At 39.6% G+C, this 17,887-nt stretch overlaps 2 protein-coding genes across 11 annotated transcripts in view; one reads left to right on the forward strand and one right to left on the reverse strand.

The window, feature by feature from the left end:
• Positions 1 to 16,265, forward strand: part of LYRM2 (LYR motif containing 2) — a 33,454-nt gene extending 17,189 nt beyond the window's left edge. Inside the window, exons 4-5 of one of the 2 annotated variants that reach the window (XR_007773865.1) lie at positions 15,171 to 15,422; positions 15,889 to 16,265. The gene's annotated coding sequence lies outside the window, so the exon portion shown is untranslated. Of the gene's footprint in view, positions 1 to 15,170; positions 15,644 to 15,888 lie in introns of those variants that run through there. The other variant, XR_007773864.1, reaches the window with a different exon arrangement.
• Positions 1,149 to 17,887, reverse strand: part of ANKRD6 (ankyrin repeat domain 6) — a 176,670-nt gene continuing 159,931 nt past the window's right edge. For 8 of the 9 annotated variants that reach the window (XM_050949266.1, XM_050949258.1, XM_050949262.1 and 5 more), the window contains 11 exons: positions 15,674 to 15,772; positions 14,672 to 14,770; positions 12,815 to 12,913; positions 12,503 to 12,580; positions 12,104 to 12,208; positions 11,410 to 11,547; positions 11,013 to 11,192; positions 8,524 to 8,676; positions 7,879 to 7,992; positions 5,627 to 5,954; positions 1,149 to 2,614 (listed from right to left, as the gene is read on the reverse strand). In XM_050949266.1, the coding sequence (XP_050805223.1) occupies positions 2,046 to 2,614; positions 5,627 to 5,954; positions 7,879 to 7,992; positions 8,524 to 8,676; positions 11,013 to 11,192; positions 11,410 to 11,547; positions 12,104 to 12,208; positions 12,503 to 12,580; positions 12,815 to 12,913; positions 14,672 to 14,770; positions 15,674 to 15,772 (1,962 nt within the window). In that variant the 3' untranslated portion in view covers positions 1,149 to 2,045. The remainder of the gene's footprint in view (positions 2,615 to 5,626; positions 5,955 to 7,878; positions 7,993 to 8,523; positions 8,677 to 11,012; positions 11,193 to 11,409; positions 11,548 to 12,103; positions 12,209 to 12,502; positions 12,581 to 12,814; positions 12,914 to 14,671; positions 14,771 to 15,673; positions 15,773 to 17,887) is intronic. The other variant, XM_050949267.1, reaches the window with a different exon arrangement.

A 17,887-nucleotide genomic window follows, 5' to 3' on the forward strand; every position in this document is an offset into this window, starting at 1 on the left:
TTTGTACATAACACTATATTTGTAAGTTCACCTTTCATGATAAAGAGATTGCACTAAAGTACTTGTGTTAGGTGAATTTCTTGTTTTTTTTACAGTGCAAATACTTGTAATCAAAAATAAATATGAAGTGAACACTGTACTCTTTGCATTCTGTGTTTTAATTGAAATCAATATATTTGAAAATGTAGTAAACATCCAAAAATATTTAAATAAATGGTATTCTGTTATTAACGGTGTGATTAATTTTTTTAATCGCTTGACAGCCCTGGTTCCTGGTTCCTCTGTATTTATTATTTTAAACTGCTGCATTTCCCACTCTCTAGCTACAGTTTTCAATGTGATCAACTCTGTAAAGCTAGAAAACACAGGAAAAATAGCTTTCTGAGCAACATTATGTTTAATTACTATGCAAAAACATTCACTTTTTATCATGATACAAAAATTAAATAGACAACATGCCTCTGCATTCCTACAGTAGCTTAAAAAGTTGTAAACATGAAAATATCTAATTATTTTTGACTACTGAAGTCAAAGTATTAGCACTAACACATCCCCATTACTACAGCTATACTGTACTTGTCTTAATAGTGCATTAATAGGAATTAAAAATACTGTAATATAATACAATTTTCTTTGCTTTATACATTTACTAAAAAGATACAAGCTCAGTTTCTAAAGAGTTAACATTATGTTTACAATACTGTAAAGTATGTTTTGTTCATCTGCATTTCCAGTGTCAAGAGATTGCTTGCTTGTTTTTTTCCTTGGCATAATATTGCAGTTTTTTAAATGGAATGATTTAGGATAGTTGTCCCTGGGCTATCATGATCTCTGTTAAATAACCTTGTCCTTATTATCAGTATCTTCTGGAGTCTCCTATTAGATTAAAGCACGAAGCCCTAGAAGGATAGAGCTGCAACTATCTATGGTAACTTGTTTGTACATTACTGAGCAGAATTGGGGCCCAACACGGTTGAGGCCTTTAGATACTACTGCAATATAAACGCTAAATAATAAGCTGAAAAATTCTCAATATCAGTTCACAGTAGGGAATTTTCTGTCCATCGAAGTTTTCATTTTATGACAAAAGATGTGGTGGTCTGGAATGGATTTTCCTTTAGAAACCAATGGACATACAAGGTCCCTAATTCTTTTTTTCTCCACTTAAAGGGAAGTGGATATGGGAAAGCAAAAGAAAGAGGGGATCACTTAAGAGTTGCTAGAGACAACATTCTAGGCAAGTCATTTGGAGTGAAATCCTGGCCTTACTGAAGACAATGGAAGTTTTGCCATTTACTTCAGTGGAGCCAGGAATTCACACTGGGTCTGTGTGTTTCATGCTCCTATAGAAAATTGGAATTTAGGCATTTCAGAGGAAGAGTCTTGCCTATCTATGAATGTACTACTGCTCCTAAACATAGTGAGGACTTGGTAAAATATTGGCCACTCATCTGCTATTGTAAAGTTGTAATTTCTTATAAGGTTACTTGAATAGATACCTTCACTAATCATGTAACCTGTAATAACTATTCAAACAATAATTAAAGAAGTCAAAGTTATAATATGCTTGAACAATGCAAACCCAAGGCAAAGGAACGTATCAGTGGGAAGCTTCTGTAAACAAGTAACTTACTTCTAACAAAACAATTTCCATTGGGTGGTTTTTGTGATCTACAAGGAAATGGGAAAACTCTCTCTTTGGAATGTGATTTGGATTATTGGTACCTGATGATGAAGTACCTGGCAATTCTTATCTCTGACTGTAAAATTTTATAGGATCATGGTAAAATGTATCTCATGAGAGTGTCCCATCTGCAGAGACTTACTGTTATGACTACATGGACAGTGTCTTTTTGGATATTTGATCCCAGTATTTTTGGGAACTTCTAAATTCTAATATTACATCTCATTAAAAGGGGCAGTTTTTATATTTGTATGTATTGGGTGCAATAGTCTACATACTAATAGATCCCAAAATCAGCCACACTGCAGTTCACATAAAAACTAATTCCTCAGTTTCCATGCCTGCACGTGTTACCTTCGTGCTAGCTTTCTTTTTGCACCTTAGTCCTTAATTTATTGAGCTCCTCTTCTAAACTTTTAATATGCTCCTTGAGTGCAGCTTTGTCTTGCTGTGCTTTTTGATTAGCTTGGCACTGGGCTTCTTCAATCTTCCGCTCATACCACTTTTCCATTTGAGTGGAAACTGCCTCAAAAAAGTACTGAGTAATCTCCAAAGCTTGTGAAGTGTCTTTGATCTGAGGGGCTGGTTGATCTCCAGGCAGAGCGGATGGTTGCTGGGACTGGGTATGATGTGTTACTGTGTGTTGCTGGGGCCTGTGTCTTGACTGCCCACTTTTGCCAGACTTCTTTGTTTGAGTTCCTTTGTCTATGAAGTAGCCACTCTGTTGTTCAGTCTTTGTAAATTCAGTCAAGGGCTGTAAAGCAGTTTGTACCTTAACATGTCTTAATTTGGAACCTGAATGCTCTGACAATGGTCCTTCCTGCTGGAACCTGTCGAAAGCAGTGGAGCTAAAAGCTTTGTCTTTAGGCCTAACAACTTGAGGGACTGCAGAAGGAGCTGGACCAGCAGCTGTCATTTGTTGCTCTGCACCTATAAAATTAAAAAAAGCAGAGTTCTGAGCAGACTTTTATGCAAATATTAAGAGAGAAACTCCCATTGTTCTGAGGATTGGGGAAGGCCAAAATTTCCTATATACCATGCTATACATTTTGTAGATGTTTATAATATATCTAGGGCTGTCAATTAATCGCATTTAATTCATGCAATTAACTCAAAAAGATTGTGATTAATCGCACTTAAAATACCAATTCAAATATGTTAAATATTTGTGATGTTCTTCTACATTTTCAATATTGATTTCAGTTATAACATAGAATATAAATTGCACAGTGCTCACTTTATATGACATTGTGACAAAGTTCCTCCTCTACCTTGGTGGGTCCTGAGCTTATTGATAGATTTGCTCGCCTCACAGATTCACCCTGTGGGTTGGGAAACAGCCCAGAGACCTTCCCCTCTGGTAGAAGCCACAGTCCAGGTCAGTACCTCCTGTGTTTGATCAGGAGTTGGGAGGGAAGCCAGTCCCAGACTCTACTCCAGGTTCCAGCCCATGGCCCTGTGGACTGCAGCTGTCTAGAGTGCTTCCTGATAACAGTTGTGCGACAGCTACGACTCCCTGGGCTACTTCCCCATGGCGTCCTCCCAACACCTTCTTTGTCCTCACCACCAGACCTTCCTCCTGATGTCTGATAACACTTGTACTTCTCAGTCCTCTAGCAGTATGCCTGTTCACTCTCAGCTTCTTGCACGCCTCTTGCTCCCAGTTCCTCGCACGCACTTCCTCTCCTCTGGCTCCCTGGCTTCCTTTGGCTTGACTGGAGTGAGCCCTTTTATAGCATCAGAGGGGCCTTAATTTGAGTCAGGTGCTTAACAGCCTCACTCTTAGCAGGTTAACTCATTAGCCTGGAGCAGCCCCTGCTCTGGTCACTCAGGGAACAGAAAACTGCTTATCCAGTGGTCAGTATATCTCCCTTCTACTACTCTGCTGTTCCCAGCTGGCCTGGAACTATCACAAAATATATGACTGTAAAAATGATAAACAAAAGAAATAGTATTTTTCAATTCACCTCATAAAAGTACTGAAGTGCAATCTCTTTATTGTGAAAGTGTAACTTACAAATGCAGATTTTTGTTGGTTACATAACTGTACTCAAAAACAAAACAATGTAAAACTTGAGAGCCTACAAGTCCACTCAGTCCTACTTCTTATTCTGCCAATCGCTAACACAAACAAGTTTGTTTACATTGATGGAAGATTGCCTGCTGCTTATTTACAATGTCACCTGAAAGTGAGAACAGACATTTGCATGGCAATTGCAAGGTATTTTCATGCCAGATATGTTAAACATGCATATGCCCCTTCATGCTTCGGCCATCATTCCAGAGAACATGCTTCCATGCTGATGATGCTCGTTAAAAAAAACAACCACCTGTCAATTAACTTTTGTGACTGTACTCCTTAGGGGGAGAACTGTATATCTCCTGCTCTGTTTTACGTGCATTCTGCATATATTTCATGTTATAGCACTCTTGGATGATGTCCCAGTATATGTTCTTTTTAAAAACACTTTCACAGCAGATTTGACAAAACGCAAAGAAGGCACCAATGTGAGATTGCTGAAAAGAGCTACAGCACTCGACCCAAGGTTTAAGGATCTGAAGTGCCGTCCAAAATCTGAGAGGAATGAGGTGTGGAGCATGCTTTTAGAAATCTTAAAAGAGCAACACTCTGATGTGGAAACTACAGAATCCAAACCATCAAAAAAGAAAATCAACCTTCTGCTGGTGGCATCTGACTCAGATGATGAAAATGAACATGTCAGTCCACACTGCTTTGGATCGTTATCAAGAAGAACCCATCATCTCCAGCAAATTGTAACCAACCATGTTCGTCCGAGTGATTGGCTCATCAAGAAGTAGGACTGAGTGGACTTGTAGGCTCTAAAGTTTTACACTGTTTTATTTTTGAATGCAGTTTTTTTGTACATAATTCTACATTTTTAAGTACAACTTTCATGATAGAGATTGCACTACAGTAGTTGTATGAGACAAAGTGAAAAATACTATTTCTTTTGTTTTTAACAGTGCAAATATTTGTAATAAAAATAAATACAAAGTGAGCGCTATACACTTCGTATTCTGTGTTGTAACTGAAATTAATATATTTGAAAATGTAGTAAACATCCAAAAATATTTAAAATAAATGTTATTCTATTGTTCAACAGCGTGTTAAGTGCAGTTAATTTTTTTAAATCCCTTGACAGCCCTACTTATGTCACTTACTTCTTCCTGTGGATAAATTCATAGGCTTGTGACTTAACACACACATTTGTTCAGAACAAAATGCAGCCTACTTGCCCGAAAATGAAAATTGAGACATGATCACAGGATGCCTTTTCTGTAGGCCAGCAAGATCAGACATCACAGAGATCAGGCTTTTGGTCTTTACGTTAGTGTGTGCTAGTAGGACTACACTTAGCAAGCTGTTCAGTAATATTAGAATCAGAAAACCATATGTTCTTCAAGAATGGAATGTACTCCTATGGTGATCATCAAGGGGGAAAAAAGGAAGGATGAACAAAAAAGTGTGTGGGATAGATAAACCATAAAAGAATAGCTTATACGTATGGGAATAGGATCCATGCACCAATACAATATAGTTGATTCAATGGAAATTTGACAATTCAGTGCACTCTTAAATGTAAGACCCTGGGTTGGGAGCAAACTCAGCCCTCCACTGTCCCTGAAAGTGGTAGTAGAAACTACATCTATTTTCACCAGCTGAGGATTTGCCAAGAAAGATAAAAGATGGCAGTGTCAAGAAAAGATAATGAGGTAAATCCCTGCCAACTAAGCCCTGAAACTTTGGTGGTTGCCTTGAAGGAGGCAATATGTTTTAACCAGAATGTACAGAGATGGGGGAAGAGAGGAAAGCATACCACTGAAGTTAAGTCATCTTGGCATTTTTATTCTCTGAAAGCTTCCTCTGTTGATCAGCACATGCCTTTGAATACTACAGCTAAATGTCTAACAAGATTATACCTGATGCAGTGTCTTGTTCCACAGCAAAATAATGCTTTCCAGCACTTTGTTCTGATGTCTGGACTCTACTCCTTCCCATGTCTTCTGAGAGACTGTTCTGAAGTGTGATATAGGAATGCTGCTGTGAGTCCTCTGACTGTAGTGGGCTCTGGTTAGTTTTACAATCCTTGGCACTATGGAGGTTCTCTGTATCCAGGGTCTCTGTGAGGGACTCACAAGTGGACAGAGTTGATTTTGGTCTTGAAGATCTAGAATCTCCAGAAAGCTTCATCTCCAGATTCTGAATCTTTAACATGCACCAGGTTTTCAATTCATCCACCAAGGAGATCTGTGAAAGAAAAAGAATTTTAGTTCCAAGCTGCCAAATTTTAAGTCCATATGTGTTACTCCAGCTACAATCTTCAGTCTATCTATGATGAAGCTCACTGTAATATGCCTGTGCCATAGTAAAGTTACTGTTTCAACAGCAGCCCTCACTGACAATCACTGCACATCACGGTAAATAGTCATTTTCTAGTGGCATAAACAATATTTATACACAGATGTTACAGTTTCACAAGACAGTGGTTAGAGCTAACAGATTTTAGGAGAAAAAAGTCTAGATCAAACACTATTGGGTTTTTGGGACAATGGTGCCACCTCTGATCTCTGTGTTTCTCTTGTTTTTGTGCTAAAAGAACAGATAACACACTAATTTATAATCAACCACTGGTTTTCAGGTTACAAAAATGCTTAGTATTAGAAGGCATTTGCTGATAAACATTTTAAAAATTTAGTAAGAACTGAATTATATAGAAAGAAGAACACTCCCCATATACATCTGTTTGCCTGTTATTTATGTGGCACTGTGACTTTGTGCCATGCAAGTAACATGTCCTTGGCCAAACAGTTTACTAAGGGCCTAATCCAAAATCTATTGAATTCAATGGGAGTCTTTCCACTGATTGAATCAGGCCCTAATAGAACAAGAATATATATTATGATTGTTAAGTATAATTCAGATTGCCTATTATGGTTCACTCAATCTCCTTTCTTTTGGAGTGTTAGAAGATTGTTTCTTCAGTCTCCATGGAGAAGGCTCAGAGACCAGAAAGTAGAGAAGACAATTTGATACACATGCCTTTTGCTATAAAGGTTAGGGCAGCTCTAATTGTTATTTCTGCCTCAGAAGTACTTTCTCTGGATAAAGTGGTTTTGGGGATGAGAGACAGATCAACACGTTAAATTGAGATCATCCCTGTCTCCATCTGGGGAGTAGTTATTTTAATATTACACCCCTATTCTTGTTTATGGCAGCTTTGCAAAGTTGTGTCATGAAAATCTACCAGTACAGGTATGAAATGTATTTCTCTATTCTAATTTAGATTTTCATAATGAAAATACCTAGTTGTTTTTACTTCCCTATCAAAAGAGAGTTACTAGCCCTGAGTTTGCAAGTAGAACTTTACTAGCATGTTTGTGGGGAGTTTGTACCCAAGAGATGGATTCAAAACAGCAGATGGGTATCTGCTAGAGGACACAATATCTGTTCCAGTATTCTATTAAAGAAATAAACTTAAGTAATACTGGCTTATTTGCAGCAATGTTCAATTTGGGGAAAGTGTGGTATTGCCATAATGCTACAGGGAAGAGACTGCAGTCTTCTGCCTCTCTCCATGAAAGTGTTTTTCAGAGGAAGAGGGCAGAGACAGCTCAAGAAAGAGAGTGTCTGAGGAAAGGAGGAGGGGGATCATCTCAGCATAGGGTGAAAAGATCACCTAAGGAGCAAAAAGTAGAGTGTCTTTTTTAGGTTGTAGAAAGAAGGCTTAAAATTCCTTTAAAAAAATTTTACATTAAAAAAATCAGGCTTGGTCTATCCAAAAGCCACCCTGGTGACAGAAGAACTAATAAAATGACCACCAGGATCAAGAGAGTAAAAGTTGAAAAGGATGTTCTTGAGTCAAATTGTTCAAAATGTTGTTTTGTTAAAACTTCCAGTGATTATTTTAAGGAAAAGAAGTCTTTGTTAAAAGTTCTCATACACCTAACCCTAAGTTGTTGGAGCTCAGACCAGATTTTACCTTCCTGACTTCTGGAAACTCTGCACTCCACCCCCGACCAAAATATCCTTTTAAAGTTCACTTTAAATATTTCAGAGGGCCAGATAAACATCCAGACATTTCATTGCTTACTGGAATCAAACTCTTGAACTAATCCATCCCTGAGTGCTACTTATTTATGTTAATTGTATGGAACAGTTGTTCCTCCCATACCTGCCGTTTCTCTCCCTCATTTTTTTCGAGCTCAGCATGCTGTTGAAGGCGATGAAGGCACTCTGTTCTCTCTGCAGACAGCCTCTCAGCCATTAACTTATCTAAAACACGGAGCTGTGGTAGAACACAAAGCTCAGTTCAAATGACCACATTAGGAAAAAATCAATGTACGTCTGATAAATTATCATGAATCTTTTGACTCTCACCCTTTATTTCTAGGAACAGTGTCCAGTAGTATTAGAACTTGCCTGCAAAGGGGGGGGCGGGCATTCACAAAGCTATATAATTAAAAGTAATTAAAAACTTGTTTTCACTGAAATATGAAGCATGATAATTTAAACATTCCCTTCATTGAATCCCAATAGCTGCAGCATTGTCTTTAGTCTATCAGACCCCAAAAGTGAAGCTAAACAGTTCAGATTCACTATGCAAAGTGAACACAGAAGGTCACCTGTACAGTTTATTTTAACTATTATTCTTCTCAGGAGTCTGGCTTGTAACAATAGATCTCCCTGTGGAACATCACAGTTTAAAGATCACAGGTGTGGATTAGATTTACACACACACACACACACACACAAAATATTTACTGGGACTTAACTATGTTTCTAACATTAATGGCATATCTCTGGACCATATTCTTACTTGATGTTGAGTTTTGTTTTCCATCTGGCCCAGCTTTATATTCATCTTATCCTGTACTGTCCCAAACTCAGCTTTTATCTCCTCCACAGTTGCCTCCAGCTGATTCTCCAGTTTATTAATCAGTGGCTCACAACGACATCCATTTATTGGGGCCTGAGAGCATAAGGAACAGCAAAATAGCTTGATTTATCCCTGTCCTATTAACACTCAGAAACAGTCAGTAAATTTTCACCATTTCTTCTCTAATTGAACTTCCTGCCCCCCTAGCTAATCTGCTTTGGAACTGTATTACTGTCCTGATAACCTCTCATGGCCTGCATGAAGAAGGAAATAGGTATATGAAGCATATTTTGTTTGGGAGTGATTTAGGCTGTGGTTCTGCAATCTGATCTGCATGGAGCACTGTTGACTTTCCTGATGGGCAACAAAGGATCCATCTTGCAAATCCAATTGCAGGATTAGGGCATGAGACTTGACGTTATGATTCTTAACAATGCTGTAAAATTGGGGAGGGGATTTGCTGGTTTTTGGGTGTTGTTTTGCTTTTGATGCTATAAAACTGATTTGTTTTGGCATCTGACTTTTCTTTAACCTGAACATTTTGCTCAGTTTCCTTCAATTGCAATTTAAAATCCCATATATATCATTGCATAGCCCCCTTTACTGCACTAGCATTCCTCTCATCCTCACCCATTTGCTGGCAGCATCTCACACACTCCTCTCCTTGCCTTCTTCCTTGCAGCCTCCCTGAGCTCATCGGCAAGAACCCTGCTCATCCAAATTTAAGTCTCTCAAAGCCCCACTTGTGCCAGGCTGCCTATAAGTAAATGTAATTGACATGTATGCAGATCCTTATTTCTTGTTCCTTTCCCGCTTAACCTTTGCCTGCCTCTGTCCTTAGACTGAGAGATTCTTGGGGCAGCAGGAACCATCCCTTATTGAATGTACGGAAATTGCCCAGCTCTTCCTGGGCACTACCACAAAAATAATTAAATAAATAATAAAACAACAACTCTGCCTCGGGTTTCTTTCTTGAATCCCACATCTAACATTAGACTAGTCCTCTGGAATTTTCCAATCCTTCCTCCAAAGTTTCTACTTCTTGAGGCCTCCGCCATCACGGCAACAGAGTATCTGATGTCTGCAATAGATGCTCTTCAGTTTGTTAAATTCCATTCCTACCTTCTGATAAGTATGATTCCCCAAGTGCAGCAAGGGAGGATAAAGGGTTATGTTCAGATTCAGAGATAGGAAGCACTGCTTTCCTGGATGTGTCTTGGTACAGTATGCATAAAAGCAGCAATAGTTAGATGGAATAGACCCATCAGATCAAAGTTGCTTACATCTCAATAAGGGAATCACTTGATAATTTACTGCATGCTTTTGTACTGTTCTAAAAATGGCTTTAGGTGAATATTTGCAGATTCACATTTAGGGGAACTATACTAAGTCCAGCAAATGGGTGAATTATCCATTGCATATTCACGAGGTTAGCAAATTACAGTGTCTGAAGTGCAGTGAGTTTGTGATTTGGTGTGCTCTATTCACTAACCAATCTGCTCTATTTCATATGGCTTGGGTTAAATCTCAGTGAAATTGAGGAGGGGCATAACCACCACCCTTCCTTTAAGGCAGTTGTAAAGAAGCTATTAAAGCATCTTTATGGATCAAGTAGCTGAAACAATAGGAGCTTCTACTCAACACAAAAGGACATAGGAGGCTGTTCAGGAATTAGAACTAGATGGGTGCAGGGGCTTTGCTGCATATTGTTTTAGTTGAGGGATATGTCTGAGAAAAAGTAGGAGAAACACCACAGAAGGAGACACGGAAGCAAGCAGCAAGCCTGTAATGCTTCCTGTGTTCATGGAGAAAGGTCTTTGTTCATTATTTGTAAGTAAGCAGGACTGTAGCAAAGAAATATCTGACTTATCAATTTCTCCTTAGGGAAACAGCCTGCAAGACCCTGAATTTTGGGTAACTGTACAGGTCAAAAAGGGGCAATCGTGTGTTAAACCCCTGCCTCTTGTAATTCTTGAACTCCAAGAGACCCAATTTAGTAAAGAGAAGAAACTGAAACATAAAGGTATTGCACATAGTCTTTCTGTTTGGACTGTAAACTTCAGGGCAGAGATTGTGCATTTCTTTTAATTTATAAAGCTTCTAGCTTTTTCTACTGGAAATAGGTAATAATATTCCAAAGTGGAAACTAGCAAAGTTCTAGTGTCATTTTCAATCATTGTCTGCACCTTGTCTACAAATAGGAAATGCTTCATTTATCAAAACATGCACCACTTGGTATGCATAAAACCAACTTACTGTGCCTGACCTCATTCTAAAATATTGGTAAATCCCATACAACAAACAAGAATTAATAACATAATACCTTTGAAAACATAGTCAAAGGCCATCTCTGTTTCTTTGCCTAACTGTGTTCAAATCCCACTAGGCACTTGTACTTCCTTGATTTTTGATGGTGATAGCTTGTTTACCTGCATGACTTTACCGTCCTTTCCACGATACAGCGTGTAAAGCTGGTAGGCTCTGAACTCATGTGGGGGTGGTGGAGATGAGCAACGATGTTTACTTCTACGATGCTTAGGTAAGCTCTGCTGGGGACCAGGGAGTGTCTGCTGGTCAGCTGGTGAAGCAGGGTCTGAAAGTGCTGAAATCTGAAAAACACACAACAGTCCCCAATTTACCAAAAAAACCAAAACAAAACTATAAATTACTGCTGCTTGGAATCTGAGACAATCAGCTGACTCCTGTCTCAGACCAGGGGGCATTGGGAAGGCTGGGGAGATGTGTACTTACCCCTTAGCTAGGAGACGGGAACTCTGTATTGTTTAACAGTAGTCCCTCTCTCTGTTACTTAAAATTTATTGGTACCTTTTCTCGTGGCTTTTTCTTTTTGTTGTTCTTTCCTTTGGGCTCTGGTGAAGTTGACCGTGGTTCATCTTTCAGATCTCCTTGCCTCTGAGGCACCTGATCACTGCTATGAGTATCTTCAGCAGCTGAGACACTGCCCTATTGGAAACAGGAGTTGTAAGGGCTTGTCTTTGCTACATCCCTAATTTTATGTTGTTTTGCACAGTAGTCACAGAATCACCACCAGAGGGTCTTCAACAGCAATGCAAGATGCACTGCGCTGACCAGGGTTGACAGTATACCTTGCTCTGAGCATCCCTAAAAAGTATAAAGCTGGGAACTTGTATAGGATTGGTTGCAGTCAGGGACCTGTGTAAGCAGCAAAGAGTCCTATGGCACCTTATAGACTAACAGACGTATAGGAGCATGAGCTTTCGTGGGTGAATACCTACTTCGTCGGATGCATCCAATGAAGTGGGTATTCACCCACGAAAGCTCATGCTCCAATACGTCTGTTAGTCTATAAGGTGCCACAGGACTCTTGGTTGCTTTTACAGATCCAGACTAACACGGCTACCCCTCTGATACTAGGGACCTGTGTGTTTCTCCAGGTGCCACGCAAAGGGTGAATCCAGTACTGGAGGATTTGATTGTAATCACTAGGTCAGACTTCCCTGCCTCTTAACACATTTAAGCTAGTAATGCTTGGCTGTACCTTGCTCTGCACCACCTCATCTCTTGGCACAGACTGAGCTCGTCTTTCCTCCTTTAGTTTTTCTCTCTTCTTTCTAAGGCTTCTTCCACGGTTAAAGCGCAAGACCTGAAGCAAGGTAGCATTTCCAATCAATATCATCATCACATTTTCCACTGATGTCCTGTTACAGAAACTGGATAATAAGACAAGCTTATTTATTTGTTATCCCACAGAGCCTTTTTAGGGGGACACATTCTTCTAGTTTGCCCTGCACATCAGTACCCAAGTGGGCATTTAAGATGGTAGCAACACTGTTTGGAACCCAACTGCAGCTCTGTGTGCACTCCAGGAGCTATCCCAGAACATTCCTGCCAAAGGGTGCTCTCAGGTTTGTTAGTAATAAAGGCATTTATAAGGTACCTGTGGTGCCTTAGCAAGGAGAAGAGCAACATCAGGATTATTATGCTGTCTGGCAACCTCTAGCGGAGTCTGACCTGCCTGAAAAGAAAAAAAAATACATTATTTCCTTCAACTAGCATCAAAAAAATCAATTGCTGAAATAGCTACCCTAAAGTCAAAGAGTTGTGTGTGTGTGTTTGTATAAAATAATCAAGCATTTTAATTTACTTAATAGGTAATGTCTAAATATTATCAGCCAACATTTGAAAAATCTGCAGAAAATATCTATGAAACATTAAGATAAACAATCAAAGTAATTCTTCCTGTACTTACATTGTTGACAATTGACTCATCAGCCCCTGCTTCCAGTAAGAGTTTGACCACCTTTTTATGATTTAATGCAGCAGCTACATGAAGTGCAGTATCTCCAGCCTGAAATTTACAAAGTAGAATACAACATGCTACCGGACATCTTTGATTTGTATGTACAGCATTTCCAGTTTCCTTGTGCCCCTTTATGGTTCATAGGTCCAAATGTAATTACATGGTAACTGAACTTTAATAAGGGCTGATCAACAGAGAGGCAGACTAAGATTTGGGCTAAATCACATCATTTTGAGGAAGGCAGTGAGGGTTGGGATTAGCCACATTCCTATTAAATTAACTGATCCATGAGAATGTGCTCAAAGGAAAATTATGCTGGAGACCCAAAAGCGCTTGGCCCAAATATGTACACAAATGCAGGGGTGCAACATTGCTGAGGGCAGAATGTTACAGTGTATCCTCATCTCTGTGACAGTTTTATAGGTTTGATTATCTGGACTTTGATAAACTGGTGGTTATGAACATACGAGCCACTTCTTGAGCTTGACAAGCTGGAAAATGATCTTGGATAAACTGCAACAAGACAATTTGGTTTTTACTTGATATGTTGCTGTTCCTTAAAACAACTCTTGGAACAAAGCTACCTAAGTGGCTACACAGATGGTCAGAGTACTAGAGCATTCACTTCACCTCTGGACATATACTGCAAGTATAAATGAAAAATAACTTGGGTGCCACCAAACACATGCAACCACAGATAAGACATGCTTGCCAGCAACAATTTAGGAGAATCTGGGATTGAAGACAAACATGTTACAGGTCATCTTTAGGCTGTCTGGGTAATATTGTGGTGTACAGGCAGAATGGTTTCTGCTTGTACCATGCTAATCCTAGTCAATATCATCACTCAGTAGCTCACAAGCAACTAAACTCATCCCCCAAAACAAAATTGCATATTAGTGTATGAAATTGCATAGCCAATTTAATGTGGCTGAAACCCATTCAATTTGCTGTAATATTTTCCATTTGAAAAACAACATTGTACATACAAATCAGAAAACATAAGTACAATCCTGTACCATGCCATATATGGAAAGTGTCTCAGTAACATTAGATTGTTTGGTAAAGTACCATATAATTTATTTTCCTTAGCAGATTTAGTACATTTTTTTTTAAATGCACTAATCCATTCTGTTGTACCATCCAGCTAAGCTGTTCAGTAGGCGCATCATTCAATTGTTTCCCCTGTAAAATAAACCTGGATGGTTAGTCCTCATGTAGCTTAATCATTCCTTTGTACTTAACACAAGTTTTCCTTGAATTTTGCACATTTTTGCTTCCCACTAAAGCAATAAGGATCAGACAAATAGAGAATTTACCACAAAATGTTAATAAAAAATGTCATTTATGTAGCTCCTAAAGCACCTTACAAACAATCAGTTCTGCCTCACTACGCCTCTGTAAGGCAGGTAATATGATCCCTATTATACCGAGGAGTAAACTGAGGCACAAAGGTGAAGTGTCTTGCCCAGTGTCATCACTTCTAGTGACTCCTGCTCTAACCACTAGTTCACTTCTCTTTCCCATTTAAAAAAAAACCAGAAATATATTTCTATACAGCATAATAAATAGAAAATGTTATAAATTAGAAATGTAAATGCAGCAACATATTCTGAAATGATAAACCACGGGCACACCATTTCTTTAAGGCTATTCTTAGAAGCTCAGGCATCTTTAGATTACAGTGAAATGCACATTAAAAGGGAGTATTTACAGTGGGCCCCATATGTGATCAATGGTCCCCCATTTCAATTGTTAGCCTTATAAAAAGGGTGCCTGGCTGCAGTGAATAGTTCATGCACTGACCTGGTTCTTTTCATGGACAGAACCGAAAGCACTGAGGAGTACCCTAATGATGGGCAAGTGATTATAACGAGCAGCAACGTGCAGACAGGTGTCTCCTGCCTGGAAACAGAAACAAAGCTCTAAGCGTGTGGTCGCAATAGAAAAGCTAATGCTTGTCAGGGTGTTTGGAGATGAAATAAGCTGTTTAACACTGAACTGGATATGTGAATGATATAGAAGCATCTTTACTTCATTGTTTTTGGGGATCAAACTGCTTTATACTAATTTTACCTCTGAATCTGTATGGGAAGCCAGTGAAACCAAATAACTGTTTCTGTAGTTGTACAATGGTGAAGTGCAGAGGATGTATCTCAAGGAAGCTATGGAAATTCTATGATGGATGCATAACGCAAAGCCTCAAGCATTTAGAATACTGTACTCTTTTGCAGGCTTTGCTATGTTTAAACTTAGGTATATCTGGCTCCAATTTTTGTTTTGTTTTGTTCCTGTTTTATGCCAGATCCCCAATAAAGAGAGGAAAGCAGTTTGAAAATTCAAAACTATATGAAGTTCTTTGGTTTGATAGACCCCCATGCAATGCGTAGCCTGGAGGAGTGTCTCTGAAGAATTTCCGTGGACTCTTATGGAACTCTCTAAAGACTTCCACTTTTCAAACACAGGGGAGGACTCCACCTGCAGACCTCTATTACAGTATTCGAGTGGGTCCATCCTATGTCTTCAAAATGAGCAACCAAGAATAGCTTGCATTCAGGTGCATGTAACAGAAGAAAACAATGTATATGTCTTTAAGTTTTCTGTCACCCTCCCCCTTCAAAACGGTTGTAAGTAACACCTTTATGAGTCGTATCACAAAAGATTTTTAAAACCCACTGTTTAGGTATTTTGTTATTTTTCTCCCAATCCTCATAACAAACAGAAAGGCAAAGTCTGATATTTTGAAAGCTGTATTTCCAGAAGCTGAAACAGAATAATCATTTTTTTAAAAGTATTTTTTAAGCTTACATTATTTTTGAGATCTGGCCGAGACCCTCCAAGTAACAAAACACGAGTACTTTGGGAATGGCTATTTTGGCAGGCCAAGTGCAGCGGTGTGTTACCTGCCTTAGGAAAGAGACAGAAAAATACAAAAGCCATCTTTAGAAATTGACATAAGTCAAAAAACAAAGCAAGCAAACACTACCACCCCATCTCAATAAACAATGTGTGTCTCATTGCAGGATTTTAAACTTACAACGCTGTAAATCACTTCTGATCAGTCACCTATGAGAAGTGAATTTGTAGCCTTGTTCCAGGCCACATCACAAAACCTACCCAAAAATATTGTTGGTGTTCTCACTGAAAAACTAGCTATGGCCTGAATGGGCATGGAAACAGAGCTACCCTCTCTGCCACAGAGATGTTTCCTCCAGCACACAGCAGAGGCAGGTATTGGGAGTTTGGGGAAGTTTGCATTGTCACTGCCAGTGTTCAGAGAGCAAATGGGAGACTTCCATTTCCAAAATTATCAATCCAGCAACTACTGCGGAGCATCAAATTCAATTAATATTTTAAAAGCACCTAATTTAAATAAATAAAACTCCCCATGACTTGTTAATCCTCAGTACATAGCCCCTCTTTCATATCTGGTAATTACATTGCCTAAATGACACTTGATTGTCCTAGAATTTTTCCCAAACCAATGCACTTAATTTGTTGCAATCACCTAAAATTTAACATTTTGAATTTAAAACATGCAACTATGAAAGAAAAGATCTCTTGAAAGAAAAATTCTCTTCTCAGACTCAAAGCAGATTCGCTTCCTATCAGCTTCCCAGTCCTAACTAGGGAAAGCAGGGTCATCTTACAGCACCATGTCCTGGAGGTCTCCACATTTATACTCTGACAAAACAAAGGTGGAAGTGAATTCTAGACCCCAGATCCATCATGGAATGTCCTGCTCTCCTGTTTACACCAGGAGGGGGCTGTCAGCTCACATATACATATATGTGCATGTTTGTGAGTACAGTGTGAGTAAATTTGCACATAGTTCCATCTGTCTTATAAATGTAATTCCTGTTTCTTTGCACAAAGAAACGTGCTGCTCCACGGCTTTGTACTTTAATTCCTGAACAAAAGTATGTTTGAAATCCTGTGGCCTGTTAGGTAATCAAGGGTCAAAGCTATTTCCAGTCTATTAGGGTAGTTATGGAAATCAACATGTGTATATATAATGGGGGCAGAGTGGTGGTTTTAGGCTATAGAGAGCTTGTATGTTTACAATGCATGAAAGTCTTCAGACAGAAACAGGAAAAGAACTTGGTGAGTTACTGAGGGTCCAGAGAAAAGCAAAGATGAGTTTTGTTACAGGTGGAAGTTCCCATGTGGAAAAGTTCGTGCGTTTATTCTTGTGAAGGGCCAAGGGGCCTGAGAGTTTAGGGCTTGTCTACACCAGTGAGGCAGGGTTATTTCATACTAACCACAATTTTTTGTTTGTTTTTTTCAATAAAATGGGCTGTGTCCACATGATACAATTCTTCTTCCAAATTAACTGGCTAGTTAGTGCAAATTGGACAATCCACTTTGAAAGTGGCTTGAGTTCATTTTGGAGTAAGTTAGTGCAGAAGAAGGTTTGTGTGGACACATCTGCACAGGGCCGGCTCCAGGCACCAGCATTCCAAGCTGGTGCTTGGGGCGGCAATCTGCAAGGGGCGGCCGTCCCTGTTGCTTTGCTCCCAAGCAGCGTGCCAAATTGCTGCCGCAGACAGCAAGGGCAGTCTGTGTGCCGTTAGGACAGCAGGTGCATTTCCGCAGTGGCTGCAATTCGGCTGCAGCTTCTAAGTTTAGCTGTCCGCGGTGGCTTCAGCTAAACATAGAAACTGCCGCCGAATTGCCGCCGCTGCAGAAACGAGCCTGCTGCCCTAAGGGTACACAGACTGTCCCCGCCGCCCGCGGCGGCAATTCGGTGCGCTGCTTGGGGCGGCGAAAATGTAGAGCCGGCCCTGCATCTGCATTCTAGATTAACTTTTTCAGTCCCTCCAGTGGTATCCCTGACTGCATTGCTTCATTCCGTGCTGGCTGACAGCAGTTTGAAAATGGGTTGACTTGCAAAAGACATATGAACCCTGGGATACAAAGAAAGGAATCCTGGAAATTTGCTGCTGTGAACCCCAAGTCACAGAATTCTAGTGGCTTCAGGTAGGTATCCTGTAATGCATCATCAGAAAAATCCCAGAATAC

The sequence above is a fragment of the Gopherus flavomarginatus genome, chromosome 4, assembly GCF_025201925.1.
Source record: "Gopherus flavomarginatus isolate rGopFla2 chromosome 4, rGopFla2.mat.asm, whole genome shotgun sequence".
Taxonomy (NCBI): Eukaryota; Metazoa; Chordata; order Testudines; family Testudinidae; genus Gopherus; species Gopherus flavomarginatus.